Source organism: Python bivittatus, unplaced genomic scaffold, assembly GCF_059951505.1.
Source record: "Python bivittatus isolate LINGU-HERP-01145 unplaced genomic scaffold, Pbiv_v1 ctg000680_np1212, whole genome shotgun sequence".
Lineage (NCBI taxonomy): Eukaryota > Metazoa > Chordata > Lepidosauria > Squamata > Pythonidae > Python > Python bivittatus.
The window spans coordinates 1,354,622-1,374,175 of record NW_028277095.1 but is presented as its reverse complement, the minus strand read 5'-3'; the positions used below and the strand labels follow the sequence as shown (position 1 = coordinate 1,374,175).

The window sequence follows — 19,554 nt, the reverse complement described above, 5'->3', positions numbered from 1 at the left end:
TCGGTTCTGCCGGCGCCATTTTGGAAGGAGGAGGGGGGCTGGGTAAGGAGGAGGAAGCGGAGAGCGGGGAAGCCCTGGAAGCGGAGCCGGCCTTACCCTGCCCGCCCCCCCCGGCGGACGGGATCCGCTGCCATCCTCCCTCCGCGCTCTCGTTCAGACCGGCCCGGCGACAGGACTGAGACGCTGAGAGGCCGCTTCCTCCGACCGCCAACCCTTGGGCGCCCAGCATGGCAGGTAAAGGGGCGAGGGAGCCGCGCTCTGCCCGGGAACTGGCGCCTGGCGCTGAGAGGCGGGGAAGGCGGTGGGCTGCTCTGCGCTGCCTCCTGCACAGCTGGACTGCTGGCGCCCGCACCTGGCCCTGCGCCGCTTCGCTTTTTCTCCCCCGCTGCTTCCTCTCGGAGCCCCCCGCTCCGCTTCTCCTTCCCGGGTGGTCTCCTTAAATTCTCGCCCCCCTCCCCGCGCCGCTCTCACGCCTCCCCCGGGCTTCGATCCCCTTTACGGGCTGCCTCGGTCCGGCGGCTGCTTTTCTAACGATGCCCCTTCTCGCCCCTGCCCGTCCAGCCTCTTCCATCAGGTGAAAGGGAGAGGCAGAAGTTGGAGCGGTTTCCAGCCGAGGTGTGCGGGGCGTGGGTGTGTGTCGTGGAGTGGGGGGGGGGTCTTTCCCTTTTCCTGCCGATAAGCCTCTGCATGGTCTCCCCATCCCACCCCACCCCACCCCGGGCAGGGATTCGGGGCTGGACCAGAAGGGTTGCCTTGCACGCCCCGTGCTTGGAAGTGAGGGCAGAGGGCGCGCCGGGAAGGGAAGGGAAGGAAGGGAAGGGACGGCGGCGGGGTGGACCGCTCGCGAGCCATTTGCTCCGATGCAGCCGGTTTGTTGGGAAGAGAGGTGCAATCTGGGTGCCAAGCCAAGGGAAGCGGGGGGGGGGGGAGTGGTGCCGAGAGCTCGAGCAGCCTCCATGGGGTAGTCTAAGAAGCATGCATCTCTTCCCCCCTTCCTGTTTTATTTGAGGGAGCGGGTTCCCCACATTATGAGAGCTGGTGCTTGTGGTGGCTTGAAAATGCATTGGGAGGCCTTAATTACCAGCTTCCTTCTCTTGCTCCCCCCATTCCATTTTTTCTTCTTCTTCTTTTTTTTCCTGGAATTTGTTTCACCCACACCCAGTTGATTTAATTGCTCTAGGTTTGGAAATCCAGCAGAGGAGGCTGGATTTAGAACTGCTTTGCAGCCCTCCTGTACTCAACAGTTCTGTGCGTCCACCCGCCCCCATTTTTTTCATCAATGGAAGCAGAGCTTTGAAGGGGGGGGGAGTTGCAGCAGGAGGGGGGCTGCCCATGTTTTTCTGAATGAGGTGTACTTTCCCTTTTGCCTTCTTGTTAGAAGGTCTTGGGTTTCCAGACAAAGCCCGGCTACAGGCCTTGGGTTTGCTCCATCAAGATGCGTTCCGAATGCTGTCTATAGGTATCGATTTATCCCTGCCACTAAACATCCTTTCCCATTTCCACTTGGTGCCCAGATATGGTCAAAGGGTCCAGGACAATGTAACAAAAGGGAGATTAAAATAGAATACTTTGTTTCCACTTTTCCTGTGCTCTCCTGCTCTTCTGGAGTCAGGAAGGAGTGCAGAGTTGCTCCCAACTTTGTTCTTGCGGTAGCTCAGCCTTAGCAGGAAAGAGAAAAACTTGCACCGTTTGGAGGGGTGTGTGAAAAGAAAGCGCTCCATTTTGACAGCCTTTTTCTCAGGAACGAAAAGAAAAGCTGCTAGTTCGTAGTCTTCGCCGTCTTTTCCTGTATGAACCCAGCCCAAATGACTTATTCCAAATGACATGAAGAAGAATGGGTGGTGTCTGGCGTGTGTTTTGTACATGCCTTGGTGGCAAAGTTTCAAGTGATTCATTGTCTTCGCTGGGGCAGTAATGTTCCTGAAATTTTCTCTTCGATCCATCTTTTACGGTAGTTTAAAACTTACTTGTAACTTTAAAGCAGCCAGACAACCTCTTCAGCTTTTGAGGCTGTAGCTTCTTACTTTTATTTTTTAAACCGTGTTTTATTTCTTTATTATGCATACAGGAAGGGTTCTTGGCTTAGGTTTCTATTGTTTTTTCTTTAGGCAGCGAAGTTTGCAGCTGTTAATGAGAATGTTGATCTATTGTTATTAAATACGTTGCAGGAAAATGTAGCCAGGTGGGGGGAGGGAGGGGAATTAAGGTAGAAAATGAATTTTGTTTGTTACGGCAAGGAAGCACTTGCATTTTGCAGGGAATTCTGGAAGACCTCAGAGGTAGTTTCTTGCAACTGTGGTGTGATTTTGGAATGTACTAGGAATGTGGTTCTGGAAACGACCAAGGATCAGCTGAGAAATTGAAGTGATTCTGTGCTGGATGGACAGATTTGTTCCCAGCTAATTCAGAACCCAATACACAGGTGACAGGTAGAGGAAGAGAATTGTTTGTGATGAGGTATCTGTGGGCTTCAGTCTGTGCTGAGGATATTCTTGTGGGTGTGTAGAGTTTGTCTTTGCAGCATCATTTGCTGCACTGTTTACTAGAGCGGAATGATAACACCGTGCAGCCAAATTTCATAGGATGGGTGTGGAATTACTTCAAGTTTAACTTCTGTTCTGTTTCTAGGAGCTGGCGGTGGCGGGAATGACATTCAGTGGTGTTTTTCTCAGGTGAAAGGCGCTGTGGACGATGATGTAGCAGAAGGTAAGAACAAATTCTGAGACCATTACCATTGCTAATGACAGAACAGTGGAAATGCCGCATTCCTGCAATGCTTAAACCTTTTCCTGATGTTGGGCATAGAGATAATATCCTGAAAGCTTACTAAAGTGTCTGGAGTCATGGTTAATGGTTGTTGGGGCACTTATCTGGTTTAGGCTAGGCATTAAGTGGTTAGAATCAGGGCAGGTTCTGAAGTGAAGCTAAACATTTTTCACATGTCTCTTTCCTCTGTGTTAGGGTTCTGCATGCTTTGAAAATAATTTGGAAGACATGCTTTGGATCTCACGTGACATAGCACCTCTTGACTATTAGTTAAAGCAGCCCAACTTTTTAAGGGATTGACATGAGTCTGAAAAAGATGTGACTGCTTTAAGAATGGTGTTAATTTTAATAAATCAGGCCTTTAAATTAGGGGCAACACTCTTCAGGTATGTGCATAAACCTGAAAAAAAGATAGAAATGCTTTGGTGAATAGCAGATGGCTCTTCTGGTCATACAGTGCAACACATGTATTTGTGGGTATGTACATACATGCATTATAATCCATGTTACATGCAATGTGTAAAATGACCATTACTTGATTTAGTGTATTTAAACGAAATCACGCGTGGCTGTTAAACTTGACCAAATGATCGTGCATTGTGTTTTTCTGAATAGATGCCACCATAAATGTGAGCACTGTATGTTACTAGTAAGCACTGTATTCTTGCTGTAGAGAAATGTAGCACGAAGATGCAGGAAGACAAATGCATGTTATGGGTCAAGAGATGACTCCAGTGCAGAAACAGTAGCAGTTTCTGGAAAATGGTTGTGTAACCTAATCTTCTTATGTTTTCTAAGAAGGAAAACTCACAGATGTCAGTTGGACCTTTCCCCTGAAGCTAACACTTAATTCCAAAGATTTGGCTTCCCTTTTTCCTGGGGATGGGTTAAACGTTGATGAAAAAGAGTCTGCCTTGGGTGCAGATCTAGATTTCTCGAAACAAAGTTTCGGGAACTTCAGCCTGCAACTTCAAAGAGCTGCTGTGGTCTGAGTAAATGTACCAGGATAGGAATTATGCTTCCTAGACAGTATCTGTGCTACCTAAACCTTTGCTGGGATCACACATTCTACTTAGCTGAAATAGGGTTTGTTTTATTGGAGAAATCCGGACTCAGTTATTGTGTATGAGTCCACAGCGGAGGTCTGTAACTCTCTATAAGGAGATCCGCAAAATAGGGAAAATTTGGTTCTGAACTGGGAACAAGCCTTCACATTCTGGAGGTTCTGCTACGCTGTTTCAGGTCAGCAGAAATAAAATCTGGACTGCCAAGTAGGACAAGCTGGTGTGGATCTCGCCTTCTCTTCCCTCGCCATAATGGCTGCTGGTAGCCTGTGTGCTTCCCTTCTCCCCAGCATCTTCTGACCCTTCCCTGGCTCCCCTCAGTTGCTGATATGTTTGGCCCTCACCCCCATTCCCTTCCCATATTCCGTCCTTGCCCGGATCAGAACAGCCCCATTTTGTTCTGTTCATGGACCAAAACTTCCAAAACAAGCTGCTTTGTGCACACAGCATGTTGTACCTCCCTATTCTTTCCAGTGTGTATATTCTACAGTGGACACTGTGGTTAACTAGAGCTGAGTGTATTGCTTGCCATGTATGCACCGATAAAGTCTAGTGACCATCGACGTATAAATTACTGCACTATTGATCTGTTGCAGCTGGTGCAAAAGGAACGCCCATTGCTGTGAATGCTGTTTGTATTAAGAACAAGCTGGAAGGATCTGGGGTTCTTCTTCCCTCTGTAGCGCCATTTCCCAGGGACCATGAGTGGGAGAAAGTAGCCAAGATCTGAAACTTAACATAAAGAACATAGTTTCATATCCTCCTGGTTAAGAGCAGGTACCCTTGCTAGTGTGAAGCTTGGAGTAGATGCTTCTCCACATAGCAGCCTAGAAATTTATTCCCAGGATGGATGAAAGAAGAGAACTGGGCACGTATAATCTGGGTACAGGTATACTGAAGGTGATGAAAATAAATACATATTAAGAATGCTGTTAACAGGCAGAATCGAAAGGAAGCACAGTCCTTATCAACATGGATGATAGAAAGAGTTTGAGAGAGTTTTAGCTCGAAACCTTTGGTTTGTCTAAGGTGAGAAGACAACTTAATCTAACAGTCGGGGTGATAGGGACTGGATTCATACGTTGCATTAAAATATAGTTTGCATATCTGTGGTTGAATGATCAGTGGTTGACTGCTCCTGACACATGAACCCATAAATCAAGGCTTATGAACGTTAGTGACTAGCTCCATATAGTGTTCTCAGGCGAAGCCAGTAAACCAACTATGTCTTATGGAGGTGTGTGATACTTGTTGCAAAGTACAAATAAGGATTCTAGGAATAGGGAGCCTGTGACCCATCAGTTGTTGCTAAACTGCAACTTTCAGCCTCTCACCATTGCTTATATTGACTGAGATTGCAAGGAGTTATAGTCAGTTTCTGAAGACTGTACATTTATTTTCCTGAAATTTAGTGTCTTCTAAAAAGAAAGATCTCCCCAATCCATTTCTGAGGTTTTTCCCCTATCTTAAATTGCATCCAGCCTTTGTTGAATAAAAATGGCTGGCTGAAATGAACAGGTTTCCTGTTCTGTCTTATCACTGTATTTTAAAAAGAGAAATTGATCTTAGTAGGAAGTTCATTTTGCACATTTTATGGGCAGGGTTAATTATCAACAGTGCCAAGATCACCTGACAAGCAGATAGCTTGCTAGAAGATATAGCAAAAGTGAGAAGAAAACTATCTAGAGGTGAACTGAAGTTAATTGACAAAAGATATGTCTGAGAAGTGGTTAGAATCTGATGTGACCGATTTTGTTGGGGGTATTTAAGCTGCGATGCAAAAAGCAGTAACGATAGTTAGAATTGGGCCTACCTTGAATTTGTGGTTTCAAAGTGACTCCTTTCAGAAATCATTTTATTTATTTAACACACTGGTGCTGGTTGTTGCTGGAAACTATTTACACTTGAAACACAACAATAACATGTTACAGGAAATAAATAACCAGAGATATGGCATGACATCCTTAGGCTGACATTCACCTGTTTAGCTTTTAAGATTTGCAGATCTTCTGAAAATCTGAGAGAAGTTGAGGTGTGTATACAATCTTATTTTTCTTCGTCTGTTTAGATTTATTTCCTTCAGGAGCTCAAGGAGGCACATATAGATATCATGTTCTTGGTTTCTGAAACTTAATCCCCTTTCTGAGCATGATTCTCACAGGCTCTCTGTTCAGATGCATTAAGAAGGACATGGAGTTATGAGAATTCCAGCAACTGAACTAGTTCCCACTTAAAACTGATATATTACCAACATACATAGGGCACCTACACTACACTACAACAACCATTTGAGGTAGGTAGATCTGAGAGAGTAAGACTGGCCCCTAGTCATCCCATGAGCTCCTATGGATGAAGATGGATTTGAACCTGGGTTTCTGTGATCCTGGTTCCACACCTTAACCACTGCACCATCATGGCTGTTCCATTCCTTCAACAAAGGGCATGTGTCTGTTGAAATTTGTCACAGAGGCATACCTGCTCTAAAGAGGTATTTGCAGATTGTATGGTGGGGTATTCAGAAATAATTCTGGTTACTGCTTCATGTAGTCCTGGGCATATCACAATATTGTGGAATAGTGAAACCAGATTAATTCCAATGTTGTTTGTCTTCCAGAAGAATGTTAAAGGAGAGCTCTTCTGGAGGGCTTATTCAATTCAGTTGATAAAATTTTATTTTATTTATATATCAAATTAGTCAAAAATGCCATAGGAATGTTTATAGTGTTCAGTTTAATGTTTTAATGGCTGTGGATATTGTTGCAATTATTTCTGTACACTACTGAGAATCTCTCGATTGCAGTGGTTTAGAAATCTAATAAATAAATGATCTAGCTTCAGAATAGATTATGTAAGAAATGTATACTGTTACTATTACATTAATAATAGGGTGGATAGATAATCCCATAGGATAGATAATCCTGTGCTTGTTGAATTAATCTGTTTTTAAATTTTGAGATCTAACCTAGCCAGGCTCAAGGACTTGGAAGTGATTATGAAGTATTAATGAGTTGATTTCTCATCTGTTTTGTAAGTCTTCCTGTTTGTCCAAATAATTCATCTGTTTCTCCTTGAACTGACTTTGCCCAGTCATTCATTCACTCTTTGTCAAAATCAGGATATTCAATCCTGTTTAGTTTTTGTGCTATTAACCTGAGGGCTATACAGCTCTTATCATACCTGACTTTTTAAGGGTGGTTGGGTAGCCTCCAAGAATGAATCTTCAAGATGAATGGATTCTTCACTTATAGACTTCTTGGAATAGTGGAATATTAAGGAGAGAATAAATATTTCTTCCTTTTTCTTTTCACTTGAATTTATAGGCAATTGTTACTTAACAATGGTAATTGGGACTGGAATTTCCTTCGCTAAGTGATGCGATTGTAAAGTGCGACGTCGTGTAACTGCGCTGCTTAACGACAGCAGTTCCGACAGTCCCTGGTTACTGTCATTAAGTGAATCACCGTGGGTTGTTAAGCGAGGACCTCACATGATTGAGACTTCTGACTTCCTGTTGGCTTCCCCATTGACTTTGCTTGTGGGAAGCCAGCAAGGAAGGTCGCAAATTGCAGTCACATGACTGCGGGTCGCTGTGACAGCCAGAAATCTGGGCCAGTTGCCGAGCATCCAGATCACAATTACATGACTGCAGGGGCACTGTGACAGCTGGAAGTTCAAGGACTGGTCGTATCTATTATTCATTCAGCACTGTCACAAGTTTGAATGGTCACTAAATGAGTGGTTATTAAATGAGACCTCCTGTACTTTTAATGCTTTGAAAGTAGGTGCATAACTACTTGTTTCCTTGTGGTATATTTTGAAATTGGAGAGCAGCTATACAAGCTTTGACCCACAGAGTTCTCTATGAGGGTATGAAAAAGTGAAGTTGATTGGAAGACCACCCCATCTCCATTTCATCTTTCTACTAGTGAAGCTTTAGCACAGATCCATTATTTTATAGCACATCTAGCACAGATTTCATTCTTATTTGTCTCTATGATATCTGTAGTGTTCAGGGGAAGATATGTTTGCTTTAAGGTTGAAATCTACTGTTACGTTTTTAATGAAGGAATGGTCTACAGGATTGTGAATCTTAATTCCTATGCTACGATACCCAGTTATGGTAACAAGATAATCTGAGTTGTTGTCTAAAAAAGATTGAACTATCTGATTCAAAATCAACAGGCCTGGAACTATTTAAAATTTGTAGTCTCATCTTCAGTCTTGGCAGGTAATCTGTGCAACCTACTTGGCTCTCAGTTAGGTGCACCTCCACCTTGGAAGATGATTATAGAGGTCAGAGCACAAGAAGTTGACCATGTTTAGCTCAGAGGACTTAGCATCCATCCCTAGAGGTGCCCCAATGTTGGACCTCTGGTCAATTCACATCAGATCCCAAGAACATCACATCTAGCTTTATGAATGTGTTTGAAGGATGGATTTTTGTTTTAATTATTTGAAGATGCGTATAAAATGTACCATTATCCACTCCAGAGAGAGAGATCCAAATAGTATGTGATGCATGCAAAAACTATTCTGTTTTCGAGAAAAAGCTGGCCAGAAGCTAAGAATGCAACTGCTAAAGATGCTAGGTGAAAGTTCACTTGTATACCAGACAGCAGTTGGAAGTGGATGGCTTCTTCTAACCATTTTTCTGCACCAAATGTAAAACATCTGGTAATCCTCAATCTGAGTTGCAAGTGCAGCATAAGTCACCAGTAGATATATTGTTGGTTGTTGCAACTAATGGGTGGAGAGTGATAAAGATAACCCAGCTTTCTCCAGCTAAGTGCCCTCTGGATGCATTGGGTTGCCTCTGGGAGTTACAGTTCATCACATATTGAAGTCTTAGGGTTGGGAAGTCCCTTTCTGTAGATTGTTTGGATGAAAGGAACTGTCCCTGAGCAGAATGTATGTATATGTGTGCATTTGGTTGTGGGGTTAGGTCAAATTGGCTTTGGAAAGCTTTACAGCGAAGATGTGATCTGAATTCAGTTTCTTTTCCTCTTTCCGTTCATTGTCACTGTTTGAAGACAGTATTCTGAAACAGCAGGAAGCTGTCTGCTTTGGGGAAGGCCTGGCAGACCTGTTGTTGTTAGGGCTGTGCAATGCTTTAGATGAGGAGGCTGAAACAGTGCTTCACAGTGCAGGAAGGCATGCAGGCCTCACCTGTTCTGCAACTCCTGAAACCAAGCACATCTTTTCCCGGGATCATGCTGGAGCTGTGCAGTCCTGGGAGAGACACAACTGCTTTAAGGAGATAAGGACAGGTCCACAGGAGTGTCCATTCATGTTCTTCACTTTTGAATCCAAAGGATTATATGACCCTACTTGCTGTCTCCTATAGATCTTCTGTGCTATCTGGACAATCCCTAGGAATGCATCCCCATTTGGATTAGAGGTGAACACAAGCAGCTTTGGAAAATTGATATCAAAGAAGTGGGTAGAGAAACTGAATGGAAGTTTCTCCAGGACAGGGGTATTAGCCCTTTGAGGTAGTCCAGACAAGAAGCACACCCAGAAGTACTAGCTCTAACTTTATTGGAAGGTTCCATTAACAGAATCTTGTAAGTCTGAAAGTACCCCTCCCATCCCTTACTTTTACTGTCCCCAAAACTAGGGAGGGTCCCTTCTGAGATGGCTTTTCCACCCCTTTGGACTCAAATTTTGTTTATCAGACTGTTGTCTATGCAGTGGCTCTTCCTTCTGTCTCCCAAGATCATTCCCACATACCATTACAAGGGGTTTGCAAACTTTGTAATACTGTGAGCCCCCTAATATTATGAAATATTTTGTGGGGCTTCCCTCCCCCATGATTGAATTGTCAGACTGTGCTCTGACAGGGTTCCCACTCTGCCTAGACAAGTGGATTGAGAGAGTCCAGCAAATAGAGGATGTCCTCCCTAAAGTGGCCCCCACTGTGAAGTGCATTACTCTTGCAGTGCTCAGATTGCCTGAAACAGGCATTCAGGTGCAGTGCCAGGATCCAGGATGATGATGATGATTTATTAAGCTTGATCTCTCCTTCCCCCAAGAAGAGCCACCCTTGGGAAAGATGAGACTAAGCTAGAGTGCCTTGATCCTGGTTGGGTCTCCTTGACCGGCGGTCAGGTTGGGGCTGTTGTGGAAGCTGCTGCTGCTGCTGCAAGGGCAAAAACCATCAAAAGAAACCAGATGTTAGATCCTGGACACAGCCCAGTCCAGCACCCACAGTTTGGTACAGGCCACTTGTATCCAGACAGAGGGGAAGTGAGTGTAAACCCCCTCAAATTAGTTTCCTTTTGCTCTAGGGAAAAGAGAAATCCAAGAATTTCTCAAGGACGCAATTCCTCTCCTTGGTGACAATTAGCACTGTTACTAGAAACTTCCTATGAGAAACATTTCCTCCTGAACTCCCTTGGGAAGGAATGGAAGTTTGAGACGCTACACATCACTGGAGAGAGCTTTGCACAGTGAATGTCGGGGTATTCATATATATTCCTGGCTCACCATATAATTGAATGTAAAAACATTATCCTTGGCAATTTCTCTGAACTTCTCTTCTTAAGAAATTTTGAAAGCAAATGGTTTTTTATTGGTCTGATTGAGAACTGGGAGAGAATAATGGAGAATAATGTTATTCACTCCCAGAACATTTCTCTCTATTGTTGTCTCATTGGGTGTTTCCATGCCTTTTTGAAGTTGCAGCAAAAAATAGTTTTCTCCGTTGCAAATGAGTGAATCTGTATTCTGCAGTATGATTGGCCAAGTATCTCTTTTGTTTCTTAAAGCACTGTCAGATGTCCTGGGATTATCAATACTGTGGTATTGCCTAGCATCCTCATTTGGGATTGATTCTATGTGAATTGTAAGCGGATACTAAAGTCTCATAAAGAAAATCATTTGTGTGGATTGAATGATCAACTTTCATGGTATTGGTTTGTAGCAGAGGCTGGATCTTATTAGATGTTATCACCATGGAGAAATTTGGAGGCCAATTTTGTGGTCTTTGGAAGTAGTTTTAGTATGTTGGTTGTATTGATATGGGTGTTTTATGGTTTCTCTGTCTCCTTGAATACCCTTTTTAGCACATCAAAAAAGGGAACTGATAATAATTTTAATGTTCACTTGTGAGGACAGAGTGCCAAACACTTTGGCAAATCCCCATTTGTTGTCTCTCTCTTCAGTTTCCACCAGTATCTTGTTGCTTTATGCTTTGGTTATTTTCACACCTACTTTTTAAAATAGAGAAGTAGAACTTTTCTTGGGCTCATGGGCTGCTAATCAGGGGAGGGGCCTCAGGCTAAAATAAACTGGTATGCCATTTCCTTCCCATGGATGACCACAGAATCATTTGAGAGAGGAAAAGAACTCTGCTGGCAGTTTGCTCACACAGCAGAGGTTCATGAGATGTCTTCCTATTGCCATTCATTTGCACAATGTGTCACTTTTCCTCTGATTGTGTTTTTCCTTTTTTTCAAGCGTCAAGGCCTCTTGATAGATTAACTTGGCCTTCCTTCTTATTTTGAAAAGGTCCTGACACATCGGGTTTAGATTAGCTGAAAACGAAGGAATTGGGCAGGCTTTACAAATGCCAAGAGGCCCAAAATCAAGAAGGTGGTTTCACATATTAATCCTTAAACTGCAAATATGAGTTTGTCCTGAGATCTGCTGAAGAACATCTAGAAAAGGAGAAATTTTCAGAGGAGCAGCACATGCTCTTATTTGTAACACAAAATTAGACTTTTGCACTTCCATCTTACTAAGAAATTCACAGTTGGATGGAAAGAAGACATCTGTTCCAAGCAGTTTTAAGGGCCTGTTGAAATATTTAAGATTGTACAGGGTTGTGGTTTTTTTTTTCCTGGACTCTGTACTTCAGAATTGCTTCAGCATTTGGTTGACGTAGAAGATGGTGATGAATTTATTTGTTAGCATGCTTGCTCATAGCATGGAAATAAGGAGCCGGATTGAACAGGTGAGAGTAGTTTTTTGACAAATAAGTTTGTTTGCTCTCTCTCTTTTTTTGGCTTGTAGTCAGGATTTAAGTTTTGAAGTTTGTGGCAGGCTGCATGTTGTTATGTCTTGCTGATTCTTTTGAATAGAATAGACGCACAGACAATGACTTCAATGACAACTGGGAGAATAGAAGACTTTGAACTGTGGGTTTACAGAAAATTACTTAACATGCCATGGGTTGAATATACAATATACAGTATCAGACAGTCCTCCAAAACATGGGCAAAGATAGGGAAATTATGAAGACCACCAAGAAGAGGAAATGGGAATATTTAAGATACATGCCACACTGCTTCAGTTAATTGTACACGGAAAGATTCACAGGAAACACCAAGTTAGAAGACAGTGTATATCGGGGTTCTCCAAAGTGGTCAGTTTCAACCCTCAAGGGTCAATGGGACTATTGTGGTTATTGTTATTATTCATAGTACTATTAGATAAAGTAGTATTTATTAAATTGTTTTCATATAATAAGTGTTTGGGGGTTGATGAACAATCTGAAATTTCATGAAGGGGTCAATGAGCTGAAGAGTTTGGGGACCCTTGGTGTACATCTCCGCATACGGTTTGGCAAGGTCCTTATTTCTGAAAGTAATATCAAAAGAACAAGTAACATCACTGGTCTCCAGCTTCCAGTAGGAGATGGCATTGGAAGCAGCAGCATGCTTGTGGCTTATGAGTAGAAAGCTTTTATGAGATGAGGGAATATTGAGAAGGAAAAAACATAAATTTCCTGCTGGATTGGGCAAAAGGCGTGCATAATCCAGTGTTCTGTGCCGTAGAGTAGCCAGTACAATATTAGATGCTTACAGATAAGGTGGTGCACACACATTTCCGACCTTGAAATGTTCGGTTCCCAACTCAAAACGAAACGCGAGTCCCAACAAGGACTTTCCTTCATTCTCAGAATAAAACCCGGCCGTTTCAAGCAGCGTCCTTTCCAGCCCCTCGGCTTTTGGGAAGAAGCCCAAGGGTTTCTCAAGGACTTTCTATCACGTAAGCCCTGCATAAGTTGAGCGTCAACTCGGGTTCCTTCCTACTAAGAAGTTGGGAAGGTTGAGATCCAAATCTGCACGGTCAGGTTTTGCAATTTCTGGGTCACATTTGCAGGAAGAAAGAAGATTTGGGCTTTTCTTGACCCAGGGTCCTCTTCCTCTGCTTCAGATGCGTTCCTTTTCATTCTTTGTTGTCTTAAGTAGGGCTAAATATATATGACAATTGTATTATGAATCTATTAAGCACTGAATTTATTGTTGGGGATAGAATTGGCTATTGTGGTAAACTCAGCCTCCACTTATCATGTGATGACTCACAGGCCAAGTGTAGCTCCTTATCATGTGCTGGTGTCTTCTTGTGACCCATCCCCCCCATTAGTGTCTCTATAGCAGGAGCTTGCAAGCTCAAATATTTGTCTTATTTTCACGCTGAGGGAGGGATTAGGGGCTGAAATAGGCCCTTAAAAATACCAAGGTCTCCCAAATAGGGTTGTGTTTTTTTTTTTCTGTTTATGTGATGTATACAAGGAGTATTCCTCCAACCCCCTTGCCCTGCCATCAATCTCTGCGAAACACAAAAGCAGACAAAATGTTTAGTTCCACTCAGGCAAGGCTCAAGTTAAAGTACAGCTCCAGACTGAAAAACATGGTCTGCCTTTGCCTTACAAGAACGAGAAAAGTGGCTGAGAAAGAATGAATGAATGAATGAATGAATGAATGAATGAGAAAGAAAGAAAGAAAGAAAGAAAGAAAGAAAGAAAGAAAGAAAGAAAGAAAGAAAGAAAGAAAGAAAGAAAGAAAGAAAGAAAGAGAAAGAAAGAAAGAAAAGGAAGATTAAAGGTATAACTAATAGGCTTAAAAGATGTCAACTCTTCAGTCATTACGCATGACTCAACTACTTTCTGTTACTAACAGAATTGGAAGGAATGAGGCAAATCACTTTACACCATGTGGAATTTGTCTAGTGAGATCCAAGAGATAGGCTTGCTGCAAAGCCCGACACCAAGGAATATCAACACCAGGGACCCCAGGACGAGCCTTCTCAGCGATGGCCCCTCTTCTCTGGAGCAGCTTACCATGGCGAAAAGGATGGCCTCACACTAATTAGTATTTCAGAAGGTTGTAAAGACCCAGCTCTTTGTTAGAGCCTAGGGAGAGGGAGTGGAAGATGGACTTCTCTTCTCTTGTCAGAGTGGTGCTATAGAGATGAGTGGGTGAGATTATCATTTGTTTGTCTAACGTTTGTTGTATGTTTTTAAGCATAATTATTAAAGTGAAGTTGGTCCGTTCCTCAGCTGACCAATTTGAATGGCAGAGAAGTGGGAGGGAGGGTCGGTCACTTGCTTCTTTGGTTCACCTTCGCTCCTAAGTTGATTAATAGTTCCCTGGTCAAGCTTCTCATAAGACCAACAGGCTGTGTTTTATTATTATAATGTCTAACCATAAAGCGATGAAAGTAAAGTTCAACGCCTCCCTTTCAGTAGAAACTTTGAAGGGAGAAGGAACCTGTTCTGTAGAAATGAAGCCGCACTAGGAAGATAATATATGTGGCTTTCCATGTTTCCTTATTTTCCCATCACCTTTTTAAGAATCACTTCCTAGACTCGAAGTTTAGAAGGTAGTTGGCCATCAGGTGTCTGTGAGAGTGCAGCAAAGGGAGAAGTAGTAGTCATGGCCTGGAATATAAGACTGAAAGGGTTAAGGAAATTATAGTGACTTGGCAAATGCTCTTATTGATGATGGTTTCAGAGACACAGCTACAAGCTTAAGGCACTGTTTCTGACTGTCTTTTGCAGGTTCAAGAGAGAGTCCCTCTTGGCTTTAGCATTTGCAAGAGATAAAGCATATAAATATATATATATATCAGTTTAAATATAACATGCAATGAACTGAAGAAAGATGAAGGTTAATGATGTCCACGCAGCAATGCTGCTGTTTTCCATTTATTTAAAATGTGCTGTTTTGTGTGACTGTGAGGTCTAATCCCCTTGTAACTTTGCAAACCCAAGGAAGAATCCTGAAATGATCTAGAGTTGATCTGACTAACAGTAAAGAAGGAAGTAACGTAGTGGCTTACTTTTAGAAAGCAATATATAGTTACGTTGTTATGTATAGCTTATTAGATAAGCCACCTCTTTGTGGATGACAGAATCCTGAGGATGCTATCGCATCTTGGGGAGGCTACAATTAAAGTAGCACCATGTGAAATTGATGGCTATCCAACTGCACTTGTGCAATTGTCACTTTCGCGGTTGTTCATTAAGCTTTGTGCAGGGTTTTCCCTACCCTCATAAGACTCCATCATTTGTTGCAGCACCAGTCATGGTTTGGATGCCATGAGGTGTCTTGAGGCCATTCTGTGACCTTTGGGGCATCATGCCTCGGGACGTTTCTTTCTTGGGCACGGTTGAATTTAGCCTGCACTCAAACAGTCTGGGAATTAGGGCTTCTGTGAAAGCTGCCCCTGCCTAATTTTTGCTCCTCCTTTCATTTAAAAAAAGAATTGGACATTGTTTTTAGAAAATAATGTAAGCAAAAGGAGATATAAATGAGATAAAAGAATGAAGTGCAACTTACGAAATGCAAATGGATAGACAAAGAATCGAAAATATTACAAAGGCTACTGTTTTCCAATGACTTATGGTATTATAATATATGTCATGAGAATTAAAAAATAAACCAAAGTCCTCTGTTGAGCTTTAAACTAAAGGTATCTGGTGGACCCAGTAAAAATCACTACCTAAAACCAGAAACCACAAGAGCCACTATTTAATTTAAAAGAATGTATGTAAAACGAAGCAATAGCTCTTGTGCATCACGTGCAAGACTGACTGTATATATGTCTGTGTATGCACCCACATATATAAAAGCCAGTTGGCACTGCCTAAAACTATTGCTGTCGGCTTTGTGGGGTTCTCTGTTACACCCCTACAAATCTTGGAAGTGATGCTTTTCTTTGAAGAAGGTTTGTGTGGAGTTCCTCTTGGATACTTGTTTGTGTGCAGAAATATATCCTGGGATATAGATTGTTCACTCCTAGAATAGATAATACAGCTATAGCCTTTTAACAAATTTTTTGAAGGCATGAGGTGTAATTTGGGATTTTTGTAAACAGCAAACGGCGGTGTGCAAATAAAATGAGGACGGCTTTGCAATTAAAGAGGGAAGGAAGCAAATGAATTTTCTTGAAACTAGAGCCATGTGACCAATAAAGGAAATAATAGTTTTCAAGTGCCAGTCTTCCAGCATCTGAAATACCATCTTACGAAAGCATTCATCTCTGTCAAGGCAGTGTTTAATGATATATAAGGTAAGGTCATTGAACTGAGTTTTTGTTTGTTTGCTTGCTTTGGTAACTGGCAGCACCAAGTCTTTTTGTGCGACTTGCACATCCTTAAAGGGCAAGTGTGATTATGTGTCTGTCCTCTGATACTTAAGGGCCTGAGAATCCCTTTGAATGGAGTTTTGCATCCACGGGTGACTGTTTTCCAAGTGCCACGGCAAATTAGCATTCTTTGATCTTCCACCTGCATCTTGCGTCTTCTGATGGGAGAACACTTTGCATGAACAAGGTCTGAGGCTCCATCACAGAACCCTCTTTCTGTTTCTTTAAGAAACCATTCAAAGGTGCTGTTTATTGACAGGACCAACAGTGGCATGTTTCCAGATGGTTCAGTATATTGTGGTTATACAAACCATTGTCTGGTGTGATGTAAACCAAATGACGTTAGTTGAGGTACGATTTGGCATACTGTAGTGCTTCAGGCACAAGTTCAAAATCAGGACCGATTCTCCCCACAAACATGGAGCTCACTGAGTGAATTTGAGTCAGTCATTCTCAGCTGAAATTCTTATAAACTGGGAGGAAGCTTCATGTACACCACCTTGGATTCCAGGTTGCAGTAAATAAAACCATTCTCTTGGTCTAATCATTTATGCCGTAGCTGGTTTCATACATTACCCTAAGCCTAAACCAAACAGATCTGTGATTTAGTGTGATGGGTGTTCCTAACCTTCCTCCCATCTACTACTACTAGGATGAATTGATACTTGTTCACATTTCAAAACACTGACCTTATTGAGTTTCAGAGAATGGGGAGTTACTGAATGCTTTATTTTTGTATCTGAGATACTTCTAGGAAAAGGAGGATCTCTATGATCTTCAGCATGGCAAGTAGCTTTCAGCTGTAGTACTGGAAAGCAATGGGTCTATTGTGTCTGCTTAGAAATTGCGATACGCTTCGGTGCAGGAACTGCTGCTGCTTGATTTTGAACATGGACTTACATCTGACTTTTTTGTGCTTGGAGAAATTGTTTTTGCTTCTGTTACTGGAAAGATTTGGAGGTTAATTTTCAGGCCCTGGAGTATAAAAGAAGCAGAGAGGGACAAGTTTGTCACTTGTCATCAACAGTGTTGCCTGCCATTTGATTCCCATAGCAAATTGCAGTGTCTGTAGCCAGATTTAACCATTTTGTTTGGTGAGAATCTCTGCTTTAAATAGTGGGCCAAGTTCTTGGGGGGGGGGGGTGGAGCAGTAAAGTGTTTCTTTATTTTTCACCCTCACTGGATTTGATATGACTCAAGTATTCAGTTACAGATGCAAGACTTATTCAAGTGACTTTAAGGGCATTTTAGAATTTTATGGACTCCATCCAGCATTTGTGACTGTGACTATTGCAGTGCTGGAAGCTGGATAAATTGTCTAGGTGTTGGAACAGAGCTGGAGAAACCTTAGTGTTTGAATCCAGGAACCTTAAAGATGTTTTAACTCTCCCAAAGATTGGAATGGATATTAGTGAAGAGTCTGATAGCTTTGCCATCTGTAGCGAACAGCCCTTCTTGTTGATTTTGAATCCTTGAACTTTGCCGTCCTTTCTTTCCTTTAAGACATCTGCATTAATGACCTGATTTTCCTGTTGAGCTGAGCCTTAGTTTGATGGTGAATCTAGACCATGGGTTGACTTGGCATTAAAGGGTGTTTTAACAGTAACCTGTATTGTAGTGTCTTCATTAATCTCATTTCATGAATCACTAATCATATTTCATCATCTTTACGAGCAACAGAGAAGTTAAATGGGGTTGGAAAGGAGAAGATGCTCATCCATGTACTGTGGTTTTAATTGCAATCAGGCCAGTTCTTTGTTTCAAACATTTAAAGGACTGGGCAGTGCTTTTAAGATGGCTATGACATTGAAATCAGTTGGCAAAGTATATCATCAGCCACTCCGCTGTTCCACAGTTAGTGCCAAACCCGGCTTAGCATGTCTTGGAAATACATCCACGGGTTGGGGTCACACTAAACTGGAAAGCTAAAAGAAATGCTAGAAGAAGACAGTGGAAAACTAATACTGTATTATAGCTAAGAAAACTGCATGGTTGGGTCCATGGTTGAGCTTGAATTAAAGACTTTATCTTACCTGAATTACATTATACATTACGTGCAGTTTGTTTACTGCAGAAAAATTAGGCAGATGAAGCAAGTGATAGAGTTTATTTTGTGTTTGCACAGTACTTCGCCCTCATTTTTCTGAAATAGGTTCTGAGGATTGCTACTAAGTGAAAGAGGTATGGAGACATTGTGGAATACTAAGAGAGGTAGCTGAAGACAGAGGCAATTTCTGAATTAATTGGGATCAAATAGGGGGAGTATCATAATGAAAAGTGCTGGTCCCTGTAAATAAGGGAAGGCCCAACCAAACCAGTTTCACATATCTTGCTAAGTCTAAGTGTGATTTGTGTGGTTTTGGTTTCTCATGTTGATTAAAGTTATTCTTTTGTTAAGTAAACCATGGCTTAGATGTATTTTAATGAATTTTTATCTTGTTGTAAACCGCCCAGAGTCGTTTCCCAAGATGGGCAGTGACAAATTTGATAAATAAATAAAATACATCACACTAAGCCATAACCGAGCAAACTGCATTATAATGTATGCAGACTGTTTCTGAGCTTATATTCCACGTATCCAGTGAATGACTGGTGCAGTCAGGACTTGGATAGTTCTTTATAAAGAATTTGGTCTTTGAAACCCGCCTCTGTTTCGCCCTTAAATGAAAGACATACATTAAGTGAGTGAGATTTGCTGTCTCCGTCACTGGAGAACCATCCTTTCTTCCATGCAGAATGGTTTTCTTGTCTTGAAGTGTGGCTCATCTTTTGCCATCATATTTCTCTTTCCCTGTTATGTCGCTGGGATGGGTTTGGTCTAATGTTAAAGTGAGGGCTGTTCATGTAGAAAACATTAGATCTTCCTTTGCAGTCTTCCAACTCAACAAGCCGTTCTTTTGAGGGACAGAAACTGCCTTGCTGTATTTCAGCTCTCGCATGAGTGAGGCATCTCTGTGTTGTCCGAGAACAGGTCACAAGCTTGCCTGGAACTCAATCCTGAAGTGGCAAATATTTTTAATTATCCTTGTCTTTGCTCAGCAGTCTCTTCTCAAAAGCTTTTACTGTTCCTCTTTCCCCTTACAGAAACAACCACCAACAACTCTGCTGAAGTTCGTTTGCAGAATGCAGTCAAACAACGGTCTTATTGTTGCCTTCTTGGCCAAGTGGAACTCTTTCATTGTTCCTGAGCCTCTGGTATCCATGCACAGATTACCATTTATGGCTCTTGTCCTTTCTTCCAGGCTGATCTTTATTGTTTCTATCCTATTAAGGCAAGATTGTCTTATTCGTACAGAAAATTCTGGGGAACAGAGTCCTTGCTGACTTAGCTGTGTTTTTGTGCCATGCC

The 19,554-nt window shown here is 42.2% G+C and overlaps 1 protein-coding gene across 1 annotated transcript in view; it reads left to right on the top strand.

The window, feature by feature from the left end:
* The first annotated feature begins 42 nt into the window (after positions 1 to 42).
* The window catches only part of PPP2R2A (protein phosphatase 2 regulatory subunit Balpha), a 60,433-nt gene continuing 40,921 nt past the window's right edge, over positions 43 to 19,554 (top strand). Inside the window, exons 1-2 of the mRNA XM_088152142.1 lie at positions 43 to 234; positions 2,629 to 2,706. Coding sequence (XP_088008268.1) covers positions 228 to 234; positions 2,629 to 2,706 — 85 coding nt within the window. The 5' untranslated portion in view covers positions 43 to 227. The remainder of the gene's footprint in view (positions 235 to 2,628; positions 2,707 to 19,554) is intronic.